This window comes from Mugil cephalus, chromosome 5 (assembly GCF_022458985.1).
Source record: "Mugil cephalus isolate CIBA_MC_2020 chromosome 5, CIBA_Mcephalus_1.1, whole genome shotgun sequence".
NCBI classification, from domain to species: Eukaryota; Metazoa; Chordata; class Actinopteri; order Mugiliformes; family Mugilidae; genus Mugil; species Mugil cephalus.
In genome coordinates this window covers 12,389,793-12,411,140 of record NC_061774.1, presented here as the reverse complement: position 1 = coordinate 12,411,140, position 21,348 = coordinate 12,389,793, and the positions used below count along the sequence as shown (strand labels likewise).

Sequence of the window (21,348 nt, the reverse complement as noted above, 5' to 3'; positions counted from 1 at the left end):
GTTTAGTTAAGTATCATTAAAATTGTCATGCCACACAAGATAAACTTTGAAATATTTGAAAGCAACTGGTTTGTTGTTGTTACCATGCTGTAAATATATACGTGGTTTTGGGACCTCAGTCATTCATCTCCGAGAGCTTGGGTTTTATCTTTTTGTCACTATCCGTGGTGCTGAAAGCACAATTCGGATTATATTTTATATCCAAATCACAGGACAAATATCGTCATGAATAAGAACTTTATGTAGATTCAAAGTATTCACAACATGTCAGTCTGCATATTGAGTCACAGCCTTGGCAATAGTTATCATAGAAAGTGTCAATGATATATCAGTGATACATTATAATATGTGTTCAGAGTAACTCTCATTTTTATGATACATGTTTAAAAGCACAATTTCTAGTTTGATTCCAGCAAAAAATATATTTTACAATATGATCTGTGTACAATATTGATATTTTCAGTGGAGCCGAATCATTTTTATATATCATATTGGATTAATATGAACATATTTTTATATTTCCTTTATTCATATAATAACTCATATCATTACGAAAAGGAAGAAGCGTACATGTTTACAGTTTGTAGAGTCCTTGTGACATCATGCACTGGAATGCCCTTATTCAGATGAAAAGTCTGGACGGGACTTCCTAACATAGAAATATTGCGGTCTTGAATGTAGTACTGGCAAAAGAACACGTGAGGACAGTGTAGACCATCACATTTGACTTCGTCTCTGATGGACCGCGGCTCCTCCCAGATTCACATGATGTTTCTCAGTCGATGTAGACAAAGAGAGTCAGAGGACGAAAGAGAAGAGAATGGTACGACGATCACTCCCCTGTTGCGGACTTACATGATAAAAACGTTGCACTCCGGTTACTTTGAAGATTTGTTTTTAAACAACGTCATTCATCAAAAGTATTTTATGCATTTTTTTCTCCGGGCGTGTGGAATTATGACTGAACAAGGCAAAACTATCTCTGTGTGGATATATCTCGTCGTATTGCTACTGGATTGTTGCTGGGAATCGGCGCTAGGGCAGCTCTCTTACTCCGTCTCAGAGGAGGTAAATCTGGGGACTGTTGTCGGAAATATCGCCAAAGATCTCAACATCAATGTACAGGACCTGGAGCCCCGCATGTTTCAGATCGTTGCTGGATCAAAGAGAAAATATTTCGAGGTAAATCTCAAGACCGGAGTCCTCTACGTTAGTGAGAGAATAGATCGAGAGGAACTCTGCGGCGATGAAGCAAAATGTTCCCTCAGCCTCGAAGCAGTAATTAATAATCCGCTGAAACTGTACCGTATTGAAATAATAATCCTAGATGTGAATGATAATGCCCCATCATTTCTTAGCACGTCGCGATTAATGAACATTGGTGAGAATACAGCGGCAGGCGCAAAATTTCCCCTAGATCCTGCAGATGATGCAGACGTCGGTAAAAATACTGTTAATACCTATAAGCTTAGTCAAAATGAACATTTTTCTCTGGTTACACATAAAGGAGAGAGTATAACCCCCGAATTGGTCCTTCAGAAAGTTTTAGACAGAGAAAAACAGTCAGTGATTCAACTAACACTTACTGCTATTGACGGAGGAACACCAGCTAAATCAGGCAGCATGTCGATAACAGTAAATGTGTTGGATATTAATGACAACGCACCTGTATTCAGTCAAACGCTGTACAAAGCCAGTATATATGAGAATGCAAAGATAGGTACATCAATAATCACATTAAATGCAAGTGATTTAGACGCAGGTCAAAATGGACAGGTATCATATTCATTTAGTAACTTAGGTCGAGGAAAACAAACTGATCTGTTTGCTATAGATGAAAAAACTGGGACAGTAACGAATAAAAAGAATATCGACTTTGAAGAGAACAATGCTTTTGAGATCAGAGTACAAGCCAGTGATGGAGCTTTGTCTCCCCTCACCTCACATGCAAAGTTATTGATTGAAGTTTTAGACGTTAATGACAATAAACCTGAAATTTCAGTGACATCTCTGTTGAACACTGTGAAAGAAGATGCATCCCTTGGCACCGCAATTGCTCTTGTTTCAGTGTCTGATAAAGATGGAGGAAAAAATGGACTGGTGAACTGTAAGATTTCTAATAATGTTCCTTTTAAATTAGAGTCAAATTATAAGAATTACTACTCGTTGATTGTTGACGGTCCACTCGACAGAGAGAGTTCACCTCAATACAACATTAGTATCACTGCTACAGATGAGGGAAGTCCGCCTCTATCCAGCAACAGCATTATTAATGTACACGTCTCTGATGTGAATGATAACAAACCTCTATTTACAGAAGAGGTCGTTAATGTCTATGTGAAAGAAAATAGTCCAGTAGGAGCAGTTATAAAAACTGTGTCAGCACTGGATGCAGATATTGATCAAAATGGTCAGGTGAGCTATTCATTTTTACAAAATAATAGTAACTCATTGCCACTTTCTACAATGATTAACATCAACTCAGAGACTGGAGAAATCGTCGGCCTTCAGTCTTTTAATTATGAGGAGTTAAAAACGTTTCAGTTCAAAGTTCAGGCCACAGACTCAGGTGTTCCTCCGCTCAGTAGCAACGTGACTGTAAATGTTTTAATCCTGGATGAAAATGACAATAGCCCCTCGATTCTTGCACCTTATTCTGAGCACGGCTCCATTAACAGTGAGAGCATACCCTACTCTGCTGAAGCTGGATACTTTGTAGCTAAGATCAGGGCTGTGGACGCAGACGCTGGATACAACGCTCTGCTTTCTTATCACCTGTCTGAACCCAAAGGAAACAACCTGTTCAGGATTGGAACCAGCACCGGGGAGATCAGGACTAAGAGGAGAATGAGTGACAATGATCTGAAAACTCACCCCTTGGTGGTGCTGGTCTCTGATAGTGGAGAACCCTCCCTGTCAGCTACTGTGTCTATTGAAGTGGTGGTGGTTGAAAGCACTACTGACATCCAGACTCAGTTCAGACATGTGCCTATAAAGGAGGACAACTTCTCTGACTTGAACCTGTATCTGCTCATCGCCATTGTCTCAGTGTCAGTGATCTTTCTGCTGAGCCTCATCAGTTTAATTGCTGTCAAATGCCACAGGACAGACAGTTTCAGCAGGTACAGCGCCCCCATGATCACCACCCACCCTGACGGGAGCTGGTCTTACTCTAAATCTACTCAGCAGTACGACGTGTGTTTCAGCTCAGACACACTGAAGAGTGATGTAGTGGTTTTCCCTGCACCATTTCCACCTGTAGATGGTGAGCTGATCAGTATTAACGAAGGAGACACTTTTACCAGGACACAGACTTTACCCAACAAAGAAAAGGTAGGGTATTTTTGCTTGATGTTCATGAAATACAACATTGCTAGATAATGCAAGTGTCAACTTTTGAGGCAGTTTTATCCATTCAAATTGTGTTGCTGTCCGTGGTGCTGAAGAAGAGAACATAGTGGATCAGCACTTAGTAGTGGAGCTGCACTGAAATCTGTGCATAGAAAGCACAAATTAAACACACACACACACACACACACACACACACACACACACACACACACACACACACACACACACAGTGTATATATATATATACACACACAGATATAATTCAATTTCATTCTACTTCATATGGTGTATGGTTAGTGTGATTTGTAGCAATTTCCCTGAAGTGAGAAATGTTTGGACTGAATGCTTAATGGTTTGCAGTCTTTGGAGTTTGTAGTTTGTAGTACACTGTTGTTGAGATACAGTTTCTGCCTAAGCAACCCAATATTTGCATGATAATTATTTTTAAAATAACAATGTAAAACATATTCTGCACTATTGTGTAGTCTTCATGATACAGTTCTCCCATCCTTTGAATTGTAATGTGTGTATAAAGCCATAAGGTGGCACTGAAGACCATATAACTGAATATTTAAATCACGTCCTGATGCCCCTCCCAGAATATAGACGTAATTATGTCTTGTCGGGTTTTAACACAAAGGGACGCAGAAGCAAAGAGAGAAAGCCGGGGGATGATCTGCACTGTGGACAATTTTGATGAAAAGGGAGCATAGCTTCCGTCAATACTCGACATCTTTTGGACCTGTTTACGTGCTGGTTTCATGTCTGATTGGATTATGTCTTCAAATAAGAGGAGTTCTGTGGTGGCATACGTGCTATTTGTGCTGCTGGACTTTTATTTCGAAGCGGTGTCTGGACAGCTCTCCTACTCCATATCCGAAGAAGTAAATACGGGGACTTCTGTCGGAAATATAGCAAAGGACCTAAACCTCGGTGTACATGAGCTGGACTCTCGGATGTTTCAAATCGTTCTCGGATCAAAGAAAAAATATTTCGAGGTAAATCTGAAGACGGGTGTTCTCTTTGTCAATGACAGAATAGACCGAGAGGAGCTGTGTGCGAAGGCAACGAAATGCACAGTGAACGTCGAAGCTGTAATAAACGCTCCGTTAAAGCTTTATCGATTAGAAGTAAATATTCTAGATGTTAATGACAATTATCCGTCTTTCAGTACCAATTCGCAGAATATCGACATAGCGGAAACCACGTTACCTGGTACTAAATTCCTCCTGTTATCGGCCTATGATGCCGATGTTGGAAAGAATGGCATCAGTACGTACAAGCTAAATACTAATGACAATTTTGTATTATCAGTGAACAAAGGAGAAAGTGTGTCTGCGGAACTAGTCCTCCAGAAACCGTTAGACCGAGAAAAACAACCTGTAATAAAACTCACGCTGACTGCAGTGGATGGAGGAACACCTCCAAAGTCCGGAACATCACAGATAATAATCAGTGTCTTAGATGTTAATGATAATGTCCCGATATTTACCAAACCTTTGTATAAAACAAGCGTTAGTGAAAACGCACCGGTTGGTAGTTCAGTCATAACAATAACGGCAACAGACGACGATGAAGGGCCAAACGGGGAGATTACGTATTCACTGAGCAGCAAAGATCAAGACCATGTTCTTAATATATTTCAAATTGATGAGCAGACCGGATTATTGACAGTTAAAGGTAAGATTGACTTTGAAGAGCATCCTGCTTTCGAAATCCGAATTCAGGCTGCTGATAAAGGCTATCCTCCAATGACAGCACAGTGCAAAGTACTAATAGAGGTGGTGGATTTAAATGACAATAGTCCTGAAATATCTGTAACAACTCTGAGTAACACAGTAAAAGAGGATGCCAAAACGGGCACTGCTATTGCACTCGTGTCAGTCCTTGACAGAGATGGAGGCAAAAATGGAATAGTGCATTGTAGTGTTAAAAATGAAAGTCCCTTTAAGTTGGAAACAAACTACAAAAATTATTACTCGTTGGTAGTAGATGGGCAACTAGACAGAGAGACAAATTCATATTACAATGTCACCATCACAGCTACAGATGATGGAACACCAGCTCTCACAAGCACCAGGGATCTTACTGTTCATGTTTCTGACGTCAATGACAATTCTCCTCGTTTTTCAGACTCTGTATTTAATGTTTATTTAAAGGAAAACAGTCCAATTGGAGCAGTTATAAAAAGAGTATCTGCACTTGATGCAGATATTGATCAAAATGCCCAAGTAACCTACACAATTGTCGAAAATAACAGTAACACAATGCCACTATCTACAATGATTAATATAAACTCAGAGACTGGAGACATCATCAGTCTTCAGTCTTTTAACTATGAAGAGTTACAAACGTTTCAGTTTAAGGTTCAGGCCACAGACTCTGGTGTTCCTCCACTCAGCAGCAACGTGACTGTAAATGTTTTTATCCTGGATGAAAATGACAACAATCCATCGATTCTGCAACCTTATTCTGAGCACGGCTCTGTTAATAGTGAGAACATCCCCTATTCTGCTGAAGCTGGGTACTTTGTAGCTAAGATCAGGGCTGTAGATGCAGACTCTGGATACAATGCTCTGCTTTCTTATCACCTGTCTGAGCCCAAAGGAAACAACCTGTTCAGGATCGGAACCAGCACCGGGGAGATCAGGACTAAGAGGAGAATGAGTGACAATGATCTGAAAACTCACCCCTTGGTGGTGCTGGTTTCTGATAGTGGAGAACCCTCCCTGTCAGCTACTGTGTCTATTGAAGTGGTGGTGGTTGAAAGCACTGCTGACATCCAGACTCAGTTCAGACATGTGCCTATAAAGGAGGACAACTTCTCTGACTTGAACCTGTATCTGCTCATCGCCATTGTCTCAGTGTCAGTGATCTTTCTGCTGAGCCTCATCAGTTTAATAGCTGTCAAATGCCACAGGACAGACAGTTTCAGCAGGTACAGCGCCCCCATGATCACCACCCACCCTGACGGGAGCTGGTCTTACTCTAAATCTACTCAGCAGTACGACGTGTGTTTCAGCTCAGACACACTGAAGAGTGATGTAGTGGTTTTCCCTGCACCGTTTGCACCTGTAGATGGTGAGCTGATCAGTATTAACGAAGGAGACACTTTTACCAGGACACAGACTTTACCTAACAAAGAAAAGGTAAGAACATAGTCATGCATCTTATTTTGAAAATGCTGTAGCTCATGGAAAAAAAAAATCAAAAGATGTCATGATGTTTAACTTGACATGACAATCAAATATGTTTGGAGTAGCCTGGTTGCCATCTCCTTATTTAAACTGTCTAAGGTTCTGATCTTGAGTGTGTGATCATGAGTTTCCCCTGAGAAAATTGTTAGCATATTCATCCAAGTTTTATCTATTGTTGTACACTTTTTAACAATGAAAGCAATGATCATGATATATTTAATTTTTAACATTGGTTAAGTTCATTTTTAAGAATGTATTCATTACACCGATCTCATCGTGGGGTACCTGTAGAAAATCATCAGTAGGATATTGGGTATTTTATTTAAGTCTAATTTTAAAGAGATTCGACGAGTAGATGTGAAGAAATTAAACATGTCTATGACGTTTGAGCACAGTCGGTCTAACTTGTTGAAAAATGATAAATAGTGGGAAATCTTGCAGAGTAATTATTACATTATTTTGTATTGGGATCTGTTTTAATTCATCGGAGGAAATAGTGTCATACTGAGTGTAGTTGTAGAAAATGTCCACATGGGGACATTGTAGACCATCACTTTTTCGTTTCCTTTTTCACTGGCTTGCGGCTCCTCCCAATTCCAAAGGATGATGATGTTTCTCAGACGCTCGAAACAAAGAGACGGAGAGACTGAAAGAGGACGACGTGACGGCGATTATTGCTTTGCATTTTGAAATGATCTCGTGTAATTTCTGACAACGGTTCAGTTCTTCTTTGTGACCTTACCGAACTGTTTTGTCGATGTGATTTCTCCGGACGGGCGGAATTATGAATGTACCGGGCAGAACGAGGTCTATGTGGATATATCTCGTCATTTTTTTGCTGTATTGTTGCTTGGAATCGGCGCAAGGGCAGCTCTCTTACTCCGTCTCAGAGGAGGTAAATCTGGGGACTGTTGTCGGAAATATCGCCAAAGATCTCAACATCAATGTACAGGACCTGGAGCCCCGCATGTTTCAGATCGTTGCTGGATCAAAGAGAAAATATTTCGAGGTAAATCTCAAGACCGGAGTCCTCTACGTTAGTGAGAGAATAGATCGAGAGGAACTCTGCGGCGATGAAGCAAAATGTTCCCTCAGCCTCGAAGCAGTAATTAATAATCCGCTGAAACTGTACCGTATTGAAATTGTCGTATTAGATGTTAATGATAATTCCCCATCATTTCTCAGCGCATCACAAGTAATTGACATTACTGAGAACACGGCAGCAGGGGCTAAATTTCCGCTGGATCCTGCTGAAGATGCAGACGTCGGTAAAAACACTGTAAATACATACAAGCTTAATCAAAATGATCATTTCTCTCTCGAAACACAAAGAGGAGAAACTGTAACTCCTGAATTAGTCCTGCGGAAAGTTTTGGACAGAGAAAAACAGTCAATGATTCGACTCACACTTACTGCTATTGACGGAGGAACACCAGCTAAATCAGGCAGCATTACGATAATAATAAATGTGTTAGATATTAACGACAATCCTCCCGTATTCAGTCAGACGCTGTATAAGGCCAGTGTACATGAGAATGCAAAAATAGGTACATCAATAATCACATTAAATGCAAGTGATTTAGACGCAGGTCAAAATGGACACGTGTCATATTCATTGAGTAAAGTCGGCCGGGGAAAACAAACTGATCTGTTTGCTATAGATGAAAAAACTGGGACAGTAACAAGTAAAAAGAATATCGACTTTGAAGAGAACAATGCTTTTGAGATAAGAGTACAAGCCAGTGATGGAGCCTTGTCTCCTATGACTTCACATGCAAAATTATTGATTGAAGTTTTAGACGTTAATGACAATAAACCTGAAATTTCAGTAACATCTCTGTTGAACACTGTGAAAGAAGACGCGTCCATTGGCACCGCAATTGCTCTTGTTTCAGTGTCTGATAAAGATGGAGGAAAAAATGGACTGGTGAACTGTAAGATTTCTAATAATGTTCCTTTTAAATTAGAGTCAAATTATAAGAATTACTACTCGTTGATTGTTGACGGTCCACTCGACAGAGAGAGTTCACCTCAATACAACATTAGTATCACTGCTACAGATGAGGGAAGTCCGCCTCTATCCAGCAACAGCATTATTAATGTACATGTCTCTGATGTGAATGATAACAAACCTCTATTTACAGAAGAGGTCGTTAATGTCTATGTGAAAGAAAATAGTCCAGTAGGAGCAGTTATAAAAACTGTGTCAGCACTGGATGCAGATATTGATCAAAATGGTCAGGTGAGCTATTCATTTTTACAAAATAATAGTAACTCATTGCCACTTTCTACAATGATTAACATCAACTCAGAGACTGGAGAAATCGTCGGCCTTCAGTCTTTTAATTATGAGGAATTAAAAACGTTTCAGTTCAAAGTTCAGGCCACAGACTCTGGTGTTCCTCCGCTCAGTAGCAACGTGACTGTAAATGTTTTAATCCTGGATGAAAATGACAACAGTCCCTCGATTCTTGCACCTTATTCTGAGCACGGCTCCATTAACAGTGAGAACATCCCCTATTCTGCAGAAGCTGGATACTTTGTAGCTAAGATCAGGGCTGTAGATGCAGATTCTGGATACAATGCTCTGCTTTCTTATCATCTGTCTGAGCCCAAAGGAACCAACCTGTTCAGGATCGGAACCAGCACTGGGGAGATCAGGACTAAGAGGAGAATGAGTGACAATGATCTTAAAACTCACCCCTTGGTGGTGCTGGTTTCTGATAGTGGAGAACCCTCCCTGTCAGCTACTGTGTCTATTGAAGTGGTGGTGGTTGAAAGCACTGCTGACATCCAGACTCAGTTCAGACATGTGCCTATAAAGGAGGACAACTTCTCTGACTTGAACCTCTATCTGCTCATCGCCATTGCCTCAGTGTCGGTGATCTTTCTGCTGAGCCTCATCAGTTTAATAGCTGTCAAATGCCACAGGACAGACAGTTTCAGCAGGTACAGCGCCCCCATGATCACCACCCACCCTGACGGGAGCTGGTCTTACTCTAAATCTACTCAGCAGTACGACGTGTGTTTCAGCTCAGACACACTGAAGAGTGATGTAGTGGTTTTCCCTGCACCGTTTCCACCTGTAGATGGTGAGCTGATTAGTATTAACGAAGGAGACACTTTTACCAGGACTCAGACTTTACCCAACAAAGAAAAGGTAGGGCATTTTTGCTTAATGTTCATAAAATACAACATTGCTAGATAATGCAAGTGTCAACTTTTGAGGCAGTTTTATCCATTCAAATCTTGCTGCTGTCCGTGGTGCTGAAGAAGAGAACATAGTGGGTCAGCACTTAGTAGTGGAGCTGCACTGAAATCTGCGCATAGAAAGCACAAATTAAACACACACACACACACACACACACACACACACACACACACACACACACACACACACATGCGCAGATATAATTCAATTTCATTCTACTTCATATGGTGTGTGGTTAGTGTGATTTGTAACGATTTCCCTGACTATGGCAAAAACACAGAAATGTTTGGACTGAATGCTTAATGGTTTGCAGTCTTTGGAGTTTGTAGTTCTCCCTTAGGCTACACTGTTGTTGAGATACAGTTTGTGTCTATATTAAAGTGGAATTTAAATATCCTGGTGTTAAGTTCCCCCTCTATGCCCTAGTCACTGGAGTAAACATGTCAATTGCAAACAAGTCTGATGACTACAGTTTTGAAAAATACATAAGACATAATAATAATAAGACATTCCAAGATAAGATTAATATTTTTTTTTCCATTAAAGCAACCCGATATTTGCATGATAATTATTTTTAAAATAACATTGTAAAACATATTGTGCACTATTGTGTAGTCTTCATGATACAATTCTGTTTTCCCATCCTTTGAATTGTAATGTGTGTATAAAGCCATAAGGTGGCAATGTAGACCATTCAACTGAATATTTAAATCACATCCTGATGCCCCTCCCAGAATATAGACGTAATTATGTCTTGTCGGGTTTTAACACAAAGGGACGCAGAAGCACAGAGAGAAAGCCAGGGGATGATCTGCACTGTGGACAATTTAGATGAAAAGGGAGCATAGCTTCCATCAATACTCGACATCTTTTGGACCTGTTTACGTGCTGTTTTCATGTCTGATCGGATTATGTCTTCAAATAAGAGGAGTTCTGTGGTGGCATACGTGCTATTTGTGCTGCTGGACTGTTATTGGGAAGCGGTGTCTGGACAGCTCTCCTACTCCATATCCGAAGAAGTAAATACAGGGACTTCTGTAGGAAATATAGCAAAGGACCTTAACCTCGGTGTACATGAGCTGGAGTCTCGGATGTTTCAAATCGTTCCCGGATCAAAGAAAAAATATTTCGAGGTAAATCTGAAGACGGGTGTTCTCTTTGTCAATGACAGAATAGACCGAGAGGAGCTGTGTGCGAAGGCAACGAAATGCACAGTGAACGTCGAGGCTGTAATAAACGCTCCGTTAAAGCTTTATCGATTAGAAGTAAATATTCTAGATGTTAATGACAATTATCCGTCTTTCAGTACCAATTCGCAGAATATCGATATAGCGGAAAGCACGTTACCTGGGACTAAATTCCTCCTGTTATCGGCCTATGATGCCGATGTTGGAAAGAATGGCATCAGTACGTACAAGCTAAATACTAATGACAATTTTGTATTATCAGTGAACAAAGGAGAAAGTGTGTCTGCGGAATTAGTCCTCCAGAAACCGTTAGACCGAGAAAAACAACCTGTAATAAAACTCACGCTGACTGCAGTGGATGGAGGAACACCTCCAAAGTCCGGAACGTCACAGATAATAATCAATGTCTTGGACAATAATGATAACGTCCCGATATTTACCAAACCTTTGTATAAAACAAGCGTTAGTGAAAACGCACCGGTTGGTAGTTCAGTCATAACAATAACGGCAACAGACGACGATGAAGGGCCAAACGGGGAGATTACGTATTCACTGAGCAGCAAAGATCAAGACCATGTTCTTAATATATTTCAAATTGATGAGCAGACCGGATTATTGACAGTTAAAGGTAAGATTGACTTTGAAGAGCATCCTGCTTTCGAAATCCGAGTTCAGGCTGCTGATAAAGGCTCTCCTCCAATGACAGCACAGTGTAAAGTACTAATAGAGGTGGTGGATTTAAATGACAATAGTCCTGAAATATCTGTAACAACTCTGAGTAACACAGTAAAAGAGGATGCCAAAACAGGCACTGCTATTGCACTTGTGTCAGTCCTTGACAGAGATGGAGGCAGAAATGGAATAGTGCATTGTAGTGTTAAAAATGAAAGTCCCTTTAAGTTGGAAACAAACTACAAAAATTATTACTCTTTGGTAGTACATGGGCAACTAGACAGAGAGACAAATTCATATTACAATGTCACCATCACAGCCACAGATGATGGAACACCAGCTCTCACAAGCACCAGGGATCTTACTGTTCATGTTTCTGACGTCAATGACAATTCTCCTCGTTTTTCAGACTCTGTATTTAATGTTTATTTAAAGGAAAACAGTCCAATTGGAGCAGTTATAAAAAGAGTATCTGCACTTGATGCAGACATTGATCAAAATGCCCAAGTGACGTACACAATTGTTGAAAATAACAGTAACACAATGCCACTATCTACAATGATTAATATAAACTCAGAGACGGGAGACATCATCAGTCTTCAGTCTTTTAACTATGAAGAGTTACAAACGTTTCAGTTCAAAGTTCAGGCCACAGACTCTGGTGTTCCTCCACTCAGCAGCAATGTGACTGTAAATGTTTTTATCCTGGATGAAAATGACAACAATCCCTCTATTCTGCTACCTTATTCTGAGCATGGCTCTGTTAATAGTGAGAACATCCCCTATTCTGCTGAAGCTGGATATTTTGTAGCAAAGATCAGGGCTGTAGATGCAGACTCTGGATACAACGCTCTGCTTTCTTATCACCTGTCTGAGCCCAAAGGAAACAACCTGTTCAGGATCGGAACCAGCACCGGGGAGATCAGGACTAAGAGGAGAATGAGTGACAATGATCTGAAAACTCACCCCTTGGTGGTGCTGGTCTCTGATAATGGAGAACCCTCCCTGTCAGCTACTGTGTCTATTGAAGTGGTGGTGGTTGAAAGCACTGCTGACATCCAGACTCAGCTCAGACATGTGCCTATAAAGGAGGACAACTTCTCTGACTTGAACCTGTATCTGCTCATCGCCATTGCCTCAGTGTCAGTGATCTTTCTGCTGAGCCTCATCAGTTTAATAGCTGTTAAATGCCACAGGACAGACAGTTTCAGCAGGTACAGCGCCCCCATGATCACCACCCACCCTGACGGGAGCTGGTCTTACTCTAAATCTACTCAGCAGTACGACGTGTGTTTCAGCTCAGACACACTGAAGAGTGATGTAGTGGTTTTCCCTGCACCGTTTCCACCTGTAGATGGTGAGCTGATCAGTATTAATGGAGGAGACACTTTTACCAGGACACAGACCTTACCCAACAAAGAAAAGGTAAGAACATAGTCATGTATCTTATTTTGAAAAAGCAAAATATTATAACTCATGGGAAAAAAAAAGAAAAAAAAAAAGAAATCAAAAGATGTTGTGATCCTTGAAATGACAATCAAATATGTTTGGAGTAGCCTGGTTGCCATTTTGTTATTTAAACTTTCCAAGGTTCTGATCTTGAGTGTGTGAATATGAGTTCCTCCTGAGGAAATTTTTAGTATATTCATCAAAATCCTATCCATTGTTGTACATTTTTAACAAAGAAAGCAATGATCATGATATATTTAATTTTTAACATTGGTTAAGTTGACTTTTAAAAATGTATTCATTACACTGATCTCATCGTGGAGTACCTGTAGAAAATAGTCAGTAGGATATTGGGTATTTCATTGAACTTTAATTGGGAGCCAGGTTACTCAATTTTTAGTGCAAATTTTAAAGAGATTCGATGTGCAGATGTAAAGAAATTAAAAATGTCTATGACGTTTGAGCACAGTCGGTCTAACTTGTTTAAAAATGATAAACAGTGGGAAATCTTACAGAGTAATTATTACATTATTAGGATCTGTTTAAATACATCGGCGGAAATATTGTGTCATACTGAGTGTAGTTGTAGCAAATGTCCACGTGGGGACATTGTAGACCATCACTTTTTCGTTTCCCTTTTCACTTGTTTGCGGCTCCTCCCAATTTCAAGGGATGATGATGTTTCTCAGACGCTCGAAACAAAGAGACGGAGAGACTGAAAGAGGACGACGTGACGGCGATTATTGCTTTGCATTTTGAAATGATCTCGTTTAATTTCTGACAACGGTTTAGTTCTTCTTTGTGACCTTACCGAACTGTTTTGTCGATGTGATTTCTCCGGACGGGCGGAATTATGAATGTACCGGGCAGAGCGAGGTCTATGTGGATATATCTCGTCATCTTTTTGCTTGATTGTTTCTGGGAATCGGCGCAAGGGCAGCTCTCTTACTCCGTCTCAGAGGAGGTAAATCTGGGGACTGTTGTCGGAAATATCGCCAAAGATCTCAACATTAATGTCCAGGACCTGGAGCCCCGGATGTTTCAGATCGTTGCTGGATCAAAGAGAAAATATTTCGAGGTAAATCTCAAGACCGGAGTCCTCTACGTTAATGAGAGAATAGACCGAGAGGAACTCTGCGGCGATGAAGCAAGATGTTCTCTCAGCGTCGAGGCAGTAATTAACAATCCACTGAAACTGTACCGTATTGAAATAACAATATTAGATGTGAATGATAATTCCCCATCATTTCTCAGCACGTCACAGGTAATCAACATTAGTGAAAACACAGCAGCAGGGGCAAAATTTCCCTTGCACCCAGCACACGACGCAGACGTCGGTAAAAATGCTGTAAGCACTTACAAGCTTAATCAAAATGATCACTTCAATCTTGAAACGCATAAAGGGGAGAGCGTAACTCCTGAATTAGTCCTGCGGAAAGTTTTGGACAGAGAAAAACAGTCAGTGATTCGACTAACACTCACTGCTATTGACGGAGGAACACCAGCTAAATCAGGCAGCATGACGATAATAATAAATGTGTTAGATATTAACGACAATCCTCCCGTATTCAGTCAGACGCTGTATAAGGCCAGTGTACATGAGAATGCAAAAATAGGTACATCAATAATCACATTAAATGCCAGTGATTTAGATGTAGGTCAAAATGGGCACGTGTCATTTTCATTTAGTGAAGTCGGCCGGGGAAAACAAACTGATCTGTTTGCTATAGATGAAAGAACTGGGACAGTTACAAGTAAAAAGAATATCGACTTTGAAGAGAATAACGCTTTTGAGATTCGAGTACAAGCCAGTGATGGAGCCTCCTCTCCTATGACTTCACATGCAAAATTATTGATTGAAGTTTTAGACGTTAATGACAATAAACCTGAAATTTCAGTGACATCTCTGTTGAACACAGTGAAAGAAGACGCGTCCATTGGCACCGCAATTGCTCTTGTTTCAGTGTCTGATAAAGATGGAGGAAAAAATGGGATGGTGAACTGTAAGATTTCTAATAATGTTCCTTTTAAATTAGAGTCAAATTATAAGAATTACTACTCGTTGGTTGTTGACGGTCCTCTCGACAGAGAGAGTTCACCTCAATACAACATTAGTATCACTGCTACTGATGAAGGCAACCCACCTCTATCCAGCAACAGCATTATTAATGTACATGTCTCTGATGTGAATGATAACAAACCTCTATTTACAGAAGATGTCGTTAATGTCTATGTGAAAGAAAATAGTCCAGTAGGAGCAGTTCTTAAAACTGTGTCAGCACTGGATGCAGATATCGATCAAAATGGTCAGGTGAGCTATTCATTTTTACAAAGTAACAGTAACTCATTGCCACTTTCTACAATGATTAACATCAACTCAGAGACTGGAGAAATTGTCGGCCTTCAGTCTTTTAATTATGAGGAATTAAAAACGTTTCAGTTCAAAGTTCAGGCCACAGACTCTGGTGTTCCTCCGCTCAGTAGCAACGTGACTGTAAATGTTTTAATCCTGGATGAAAATGACAACAGTCCCTCGATTCTTGCGCCTTATTCTGAGCACGGCTCTGTTAACAGTGAGAGCATCCCCTATTCTGCAGAAGCTGGATACTTTGTAGCAAAGATCAGGTCTGTAGATGCAGATTCTGGATACAATGCTCTGCTTTCTTATCATCTGTCTGAGCCCAAGGGAAACAACCTGTTCAAGATCGGAACCAGCACCGGGGAGATCAGGACTAAGAGGAGAATGAGTGACAATGATCTGAAAACTCACCCCTTGGTGGTGCTGGTCTCTGATAGTGGAGAACCCTCCCTGTCAGCTACTGTGTCTATTGAAGTGGTGGTGGTTGAAAGCACGCTGACATCCAGACTCAGTTCAGACATGTGCCTATAAAGGAGGACAACTTCTCTGACTTGAACCTGTATCTGCTCATCGCCATTGTCTCAGTGTCGGTGATCTTTCTGCTGAGCCTCATCAGTTTAATAGCTGTCAAATGCCACAGGACAGACAGTTTCAGCAGGTACAGCGCCCCCATGATCACCACCCACCCTGACGGGAGCTGGTCTTACTCTAAATCTACTCAGCAGTACGACGTGTGTTTCAGCTCAGACACACTGAAGAGTGATGTAGTGGTTTTCCCTGCACCGTTTCCACCCGTAGATGGTGAACTGATCAGTATTAATGAAGGAGACACTTTTACCAGGACACAGACTTTACCCAACAAAGAGAAGGTAAGATGAAATAGACACTTTGGCACATTGTTCATGAGGAAAAATAGTTAAGAAATAGTTTAATTTAAGATACTTTAATGAGTTTGTGCTGTGTCATTGTCAAGAATCGCTGACTGTAAATTGCACCAACTCTACCTTTGAACTATATATGAAATAATTTCTCATAGAACGACTATCACCAAGTTTGCATCCTGATCTCACAGACTGTCTGGTTTAAATCAAGGGACTGTTTTCTTTTCTGATTTTCTTTGCACTGTTGATAAGTGCTGTAAAGCCAGCATTGCTGTCCGTGGTTCTGAATTGTACCTTATCAATGTGTGATGAACTCACAAAACCGAAACAGAATTGTTTTTAAGCATAGCATGTATACAAATACATGTCAGCTTAGGTAATAATTGCAGCTCAATGTTTTACACGTAGGATCACTTGGCCTTTTTCAGTGACCCCATGAGATTTAATAGTGTTACATTTCTCATCACTTAAAAATGGAAAGGAGACATGTTAATCCGCCATACTTCAGTTACTTATAATTCAAGCTACTAAAGTGATTTTTGTTAACCTTTGGCGGTGCGGTGGGGGGATTGGTTTCTTAGCGTTTGTGTAGGCAATCCATTTATTTTTAAACATAAAAAGCAATGAAGAAAATGCACAATATTTAACAGTGCGGCGGTATTATATCTGGTGGGGGATGTAGTTATGACTTATGTCCACGTGGGGACGATGCAGACCATCACATTTATACGATCTGCTCGGTAACGGCTCCTCCCTGATTCAGCGGATGATGCATAAACGGTCTTTGTCACAAAGCGAGGTCAGTCGACAAAGAATGGTTGTCTTGTTTGGTTGTGAACATGCCGGCATATTTATTTGAAATATTTCTTTCATTCATCTCATACCTGCTGTAACATAGCGTCACGTCGTAATTATGAATTTGCCGGAAAGAATCAGCTCAGTGTGGATTTATCTGTTCTTCGTGGTGCTGGATTGTTGCTGGGAATCGGCGCAAGGGCAGCTCTCTTATTCCATCTCAGAGGAGGTAAATCCAGGGACTGTTGTCGGAAATATCGCCAAAGATTTGAATATCAATGTCCAGGATTTGGAGCACCGCATGTTTCAGATCGTTGCCGGATCGAAGAGAAAATATTTCGAGGTAAATCTGAAGACTGGCGTCCTCTACGTTAATGAGAGAATAGATCGAGAGGAACTCTGTGGCGATGAACAGAAATGCTCACTTACTATAGAAGCCGTTATTAACAACCCTTTGAAATTGTACCGCATTGAAATTATTATATTGGACGTGAATGATAATTCCCCATCGTTTCTCAGCAGGTCTCAGACAATTAACATTACTGAAAGCACAGCAGCAGGGACTAAATTTTTATTAAAGCGAGCTCACGATGCAGACGTTGGAAGGAATTCAGTGAATACCTATAAGCTTAGTCAAAATGAGCATTTTTCTCTGGCTACAAATAAAGGAGATAGTATAACTCCCGAATTAGTGCTTCAGAAAGTTTTAGACAGAGAAAAACAGACCGCGATAAAATTCACCCTGACCGCCACTGACGGAGGAACACCTGCTAAATCCGGCAGTATGACTATTACAATCAATGTTTTAGATGTTAATGACAATACTCCCGTTTTTAGTCAAACACTTTACAAAACCAGTGTGTATGAGAACGTGAAGATTGGAACATCAATAATAACTCTGAATGCTACCGATTTAGATGCAGGTCAAAACGGACAAATATCATATTCATTTATGGAAATAGACCAGGGGAAACAAACTAATCTGTTTGCTATAGACAGAAATACTGGGACTGTAACAAACACAAAGAATATCGACTTTGAAGAGAATAATGCATTTGAGATAAGAGTACAAGCCAGTGATGGAGCCTCCTCTCCTATGACTTCACATGCAAAATTATTGATTGAAGTTTTAGACGTTAATGACAATGAACCTGAAATTTCAGTGACATCTCTGTTGAACACAGTGAAAGAAGACGCGTCCATTGGCACCGCAATTGCTCTTGTTTCAGTGTTTGATAAAGATGGAGGAAAAAATGGACTGGTGAACTGTAAGATTTCCAATAATGTTCCTTTTAAATTAGAGTCAAATTATAAGAATTACTACTCGTTGGTTGTTGACGGTCCTCTCGACAGAGAGAGTTCACCTCAATACAACATTAGTATCACTGCTTCTGATGAAGGCAGCCCTCCTCTATCCAGCAACAGCATTATTAATGTACATGTCTCTGATGTGAATGATAACAAACCTCTATTTACAGAAGATGTCATTAATGTCTATATGAAAGAAAATAGTCCAGTAGGAGCAGTTCTAAAAACTGTGTCAGCACTGGATGCAGATATTGATCAAAATGGTCAGGTGAGCTATTCATTTTTACAAAGTAACAGTAACTCATTGCCACTATCTACAATGATTAATATAAACTCAGAGACTGGCGACATTATTAGTCTGCAGTCTTTTAATTATGAGGAATTAACAACGTTTCAGTTCAAAGTTCAGGCCACAGACTCTGGTGTTCCTCCGCTCAGTAGCAACGTGACTGTAAATGTTTTTATTATGGATGAGAATGACAATAGTCCCTCGATTCTTGCACCTTATTCTGAGCACGGTTCCGTTAATAGTGAGAGCATCCCCTATTCTGCTGAAGCTGGATACTTTGTAGCTAAGATCAGGGCTGTAGATGCAGACTCTGGATACAATGCTCTGCTTTCTTATCACCTGTCTGAGCCCAAAGGAAACAACCTGTTCAGGATCGGAACCAGCACCGGGGAGATCAGGACTAAGAGGAGAATGAGTGACAATGATCTGAAAACTCACCCCTTGGTGGTGCTGGTCTCTGATAATGGAGAACCCTCCCTGTCAGCTACTGTGTCTATTGAAGTGGTGGTGGTTGAAAGCACTGCTGACATCCAGACTCAGTTCAGACATGTGCCTATAAAGGAGGACAACTTCTCTGACTTGAACCTGTATCTGCTCATCGCCATTGTCTCAGTGTCGGTGATCTTTCTGCTGAGCCTCATCAGTTTAATAGCTGTCAAATGCCACAGGACAGACAGTTTCAGCAGGTACAGCGCCCCCATGATCACCACCCACCCTGACGGGAGCTGGTCTTACTCTAAATCTACTCAGCAGTACGACGTGTGTTTCAGCTCAGACACACTGAAGAGTGATGTAGTGGTTTTCCCTGCACCGTTTCCACCTGTAGATGGTGAGCTTATCAGTATTAACGAAGGAGACACTTTTACCAGGACACAGACTTTACCCAACAAAGAAAAGGTAGGGTATTTTTGCTTAATGTTTATGAAATACCTACATTGCTAGATAATGCAAGTGTCAACTTTTGAGGCAGTTTTATCCATTCAAATCTTTCTGCTGTCCGTGGTGCTGAAGAAGAGAACATAGTGGACCAGCAGTTAGCAGTTAAGCTGCACTAAAATCTGCACATAGAAAGCACAAATTAAACATATATACAATAATTATATTTAACTGAATTTCATTCTACTTCATATGGTGTGTGGTTAGTGTGATTTGTAGCGATTTAACTGACTATGGCAAAAATACAGAAATGTCTGGACTGAATGCTTAATGGTTTACAGTCTTTGGAGTTTGTAGTTCTCCCATTGGCTACACTGTGGTTGAGATACAGTTTGTGTCTATATTAAAGTGGAATTTAAATATCCTGGTGTTAAAGTTCCCCCTGTATGCCTTAGTCAGTGGAGTGAACATGTCAATATCAAACCAGTCTGATGACTACAATTTCGAAAAAATACATATAAGACATTCCAAGATAAGATTAATCATAAAGAGTGTACTGCTTCTTTCTTGAATACAGTATTTGATGTTCTCTCACACTGTAACACATAAAACCTACATCTGTACTTTTTTGTGTGTTAGGGTACATTTTAATAAGCTATTTATCCACCTCAGTTATATGTATTGAAAATATTACCTTGTAGTGGTTAAAACATGTTAAGATTTGTTATAAATAAATTCCACAGATCTCATACTCAAAAAATTCTTCTAATATACAATTCCACTTGGCTTCCTACTTTGTTAAACAACAGCTGCTTAAACAGCTGGGATTACTGCAAAGTTTCAGCTTTTAACTTGACATTAATACTGTCTCATCCAAATACGTTGTCCTTTTTTTTGCCTAAAGCAAAGCTATCCCAATTAGTGAAGAGAACGACTACACTGACTACTTCCTTCTATGAAAATAATGCATACATATTTTTGTTTTGGTGCCAAAACTAATATTTGGTTGCAAGTTAATTACATAAATGTTTGGTAAAAGAAAGGAGCACTATAGTTCTGAGAGTTTAGATATTTGCTGATTTGTTGAGAAATAAACATCTATGGTTGAATTTCATCTTGCTGTCTAAATAGATTGTGATGTTTTCAGGAAAGTAAATCCGTCCACACGGTATTAATATAATATTTGTGACTCAATACTTCATCTGTCTGCGTGCTTTGAATGAAATGCATCCGCATAATGACGATCTATCCATGGTTCTGAAGTATGTGGCGGCTCCTTACTGCTTCAATGAAAGTATTTAGTAATACACTAGAAGTCCAGACGCTGTCATTTTTGTGTGATCTTCGCAGCATGATTGATTTACCTGTGGTGATTTCAAACAAGTTTGACTGGAACAACATCAACAATATTGTAGTTACCTCAAATGTCCATGAGGCGACAGTCTAGACCGTAACACCGCCGACTGGTCAGGGACGTGTTCAGGCCCCTCCCACATTAAAAGGATCATTTTTGTCAGGGCTTTGTTAGAATAAGACGCAGGGCGAGGAGGAACGGATGTAGAAAATGCACCGACATTTAATATAGCCTTTTGAACGACACCTGGCTCCAGTCAGCGAAAGATAAGTAGAAGGACGGATCTATGCTTTGTTCTCGTCGTATGGAATTATGCATCTGCCGGGAAGAACGACCTCCGTTTGGATATATGTTGTGGTTTTTATCTTGGAGTGTAAGTGGGGAGCGGTATCTGGGCAGCTCTCCTATTCCGTGTCAGA

The 21,348-nt window shown here is 40.3% G+C and overlaps 3 protein-coding genes and 1 pseudogene across 3 annotated transcripts; all 4 read left to right on the top strand.

Annotated features, from left to right (window-relative positions):
• The first annotated feature begins 31 nt into the window (after positions 1 to 31).
• LOC125008572 (protocadherin alpha-8-like) lies at positions 32 to 3,518 on the top strand. The gene has a single exon (XM_047585863.1). The coding sequence runs from the start codon at positions 739 to 741 to the stop codon at positions 3,379 to 3,381; it is 2,643 nt and encodes an 880-aa protein (XP_047441819.1). The 5' UTR covers positions 32 to 738; the 3' UTR covers positions 3,382 to 3,518.
• Positions 3,519 to 3,681: 163 nt separating this feature from the next.
• Positions 3,682 to 7,331, top strand: LOC125008578 (protocadherin alpha-8-like). Its single transcript, XM_047585870.1, has one exon. It carries the CDS (start codon positions 4,113 to 4,115, stop codon positions 6,510 to 6,512), a length of 2,400 nt encoding a protein of 799 aa, XP_047441826.1. The 5' UTR covers positions 3,682 to 4,112; the 3' UTR covers positions 6,513 to 7,331.
• A 5,718-nt stretch (positions 7,332 to 13,049) lies between these two features.
• Positions 13,050 to 16,304, top strand: LOC125008580 (annotated as a pseudogene).
• Positions 16,302 to 21,237, top strand: LOC125008576 (protocadherin alpha-8-like). The gene has a single exon (XM_047585868.1). It carries the CDS (start codon positions 17,221 to 17,223, stop codon positions 19,639 to 19,641), a length of 2,421 nt encoding a protein of 806 aa, XP_047441824.1. The 5' UTR covers positions 16,302 to 17,220; the 3' UTR covers positions 19,642 to 21,237.
• The last annotated feature ends 111 nt before the right edge of the window (positions 21,238 to 21,348 follow it).

What these genes read in the sequence shown, in the direction of transcription:
- LOC125008572 (XM_047585863.1), top strand. Translation starts at nt 739, where the DNA reads ATGGACCGCGGCTCCTCCCAGATTCACATGATGTTTCTCAGTCGATGT.
- LOC125008578 (XM_047585870.1), top strand. Translation starts at nt 4,113, where the DNA reads ATGTCTGATTGGATTATGTCTTCAAATAAGAGGAGTTCTGTGGTGGCA.
- LOC125008576 (XM_047585868.1), top strand. Translation starts at nt 17,221, where the DNA reads ATGAATTTGCCGGAAAGAATCAGCTCAGTGTGGATTTATCTGTTCTTC.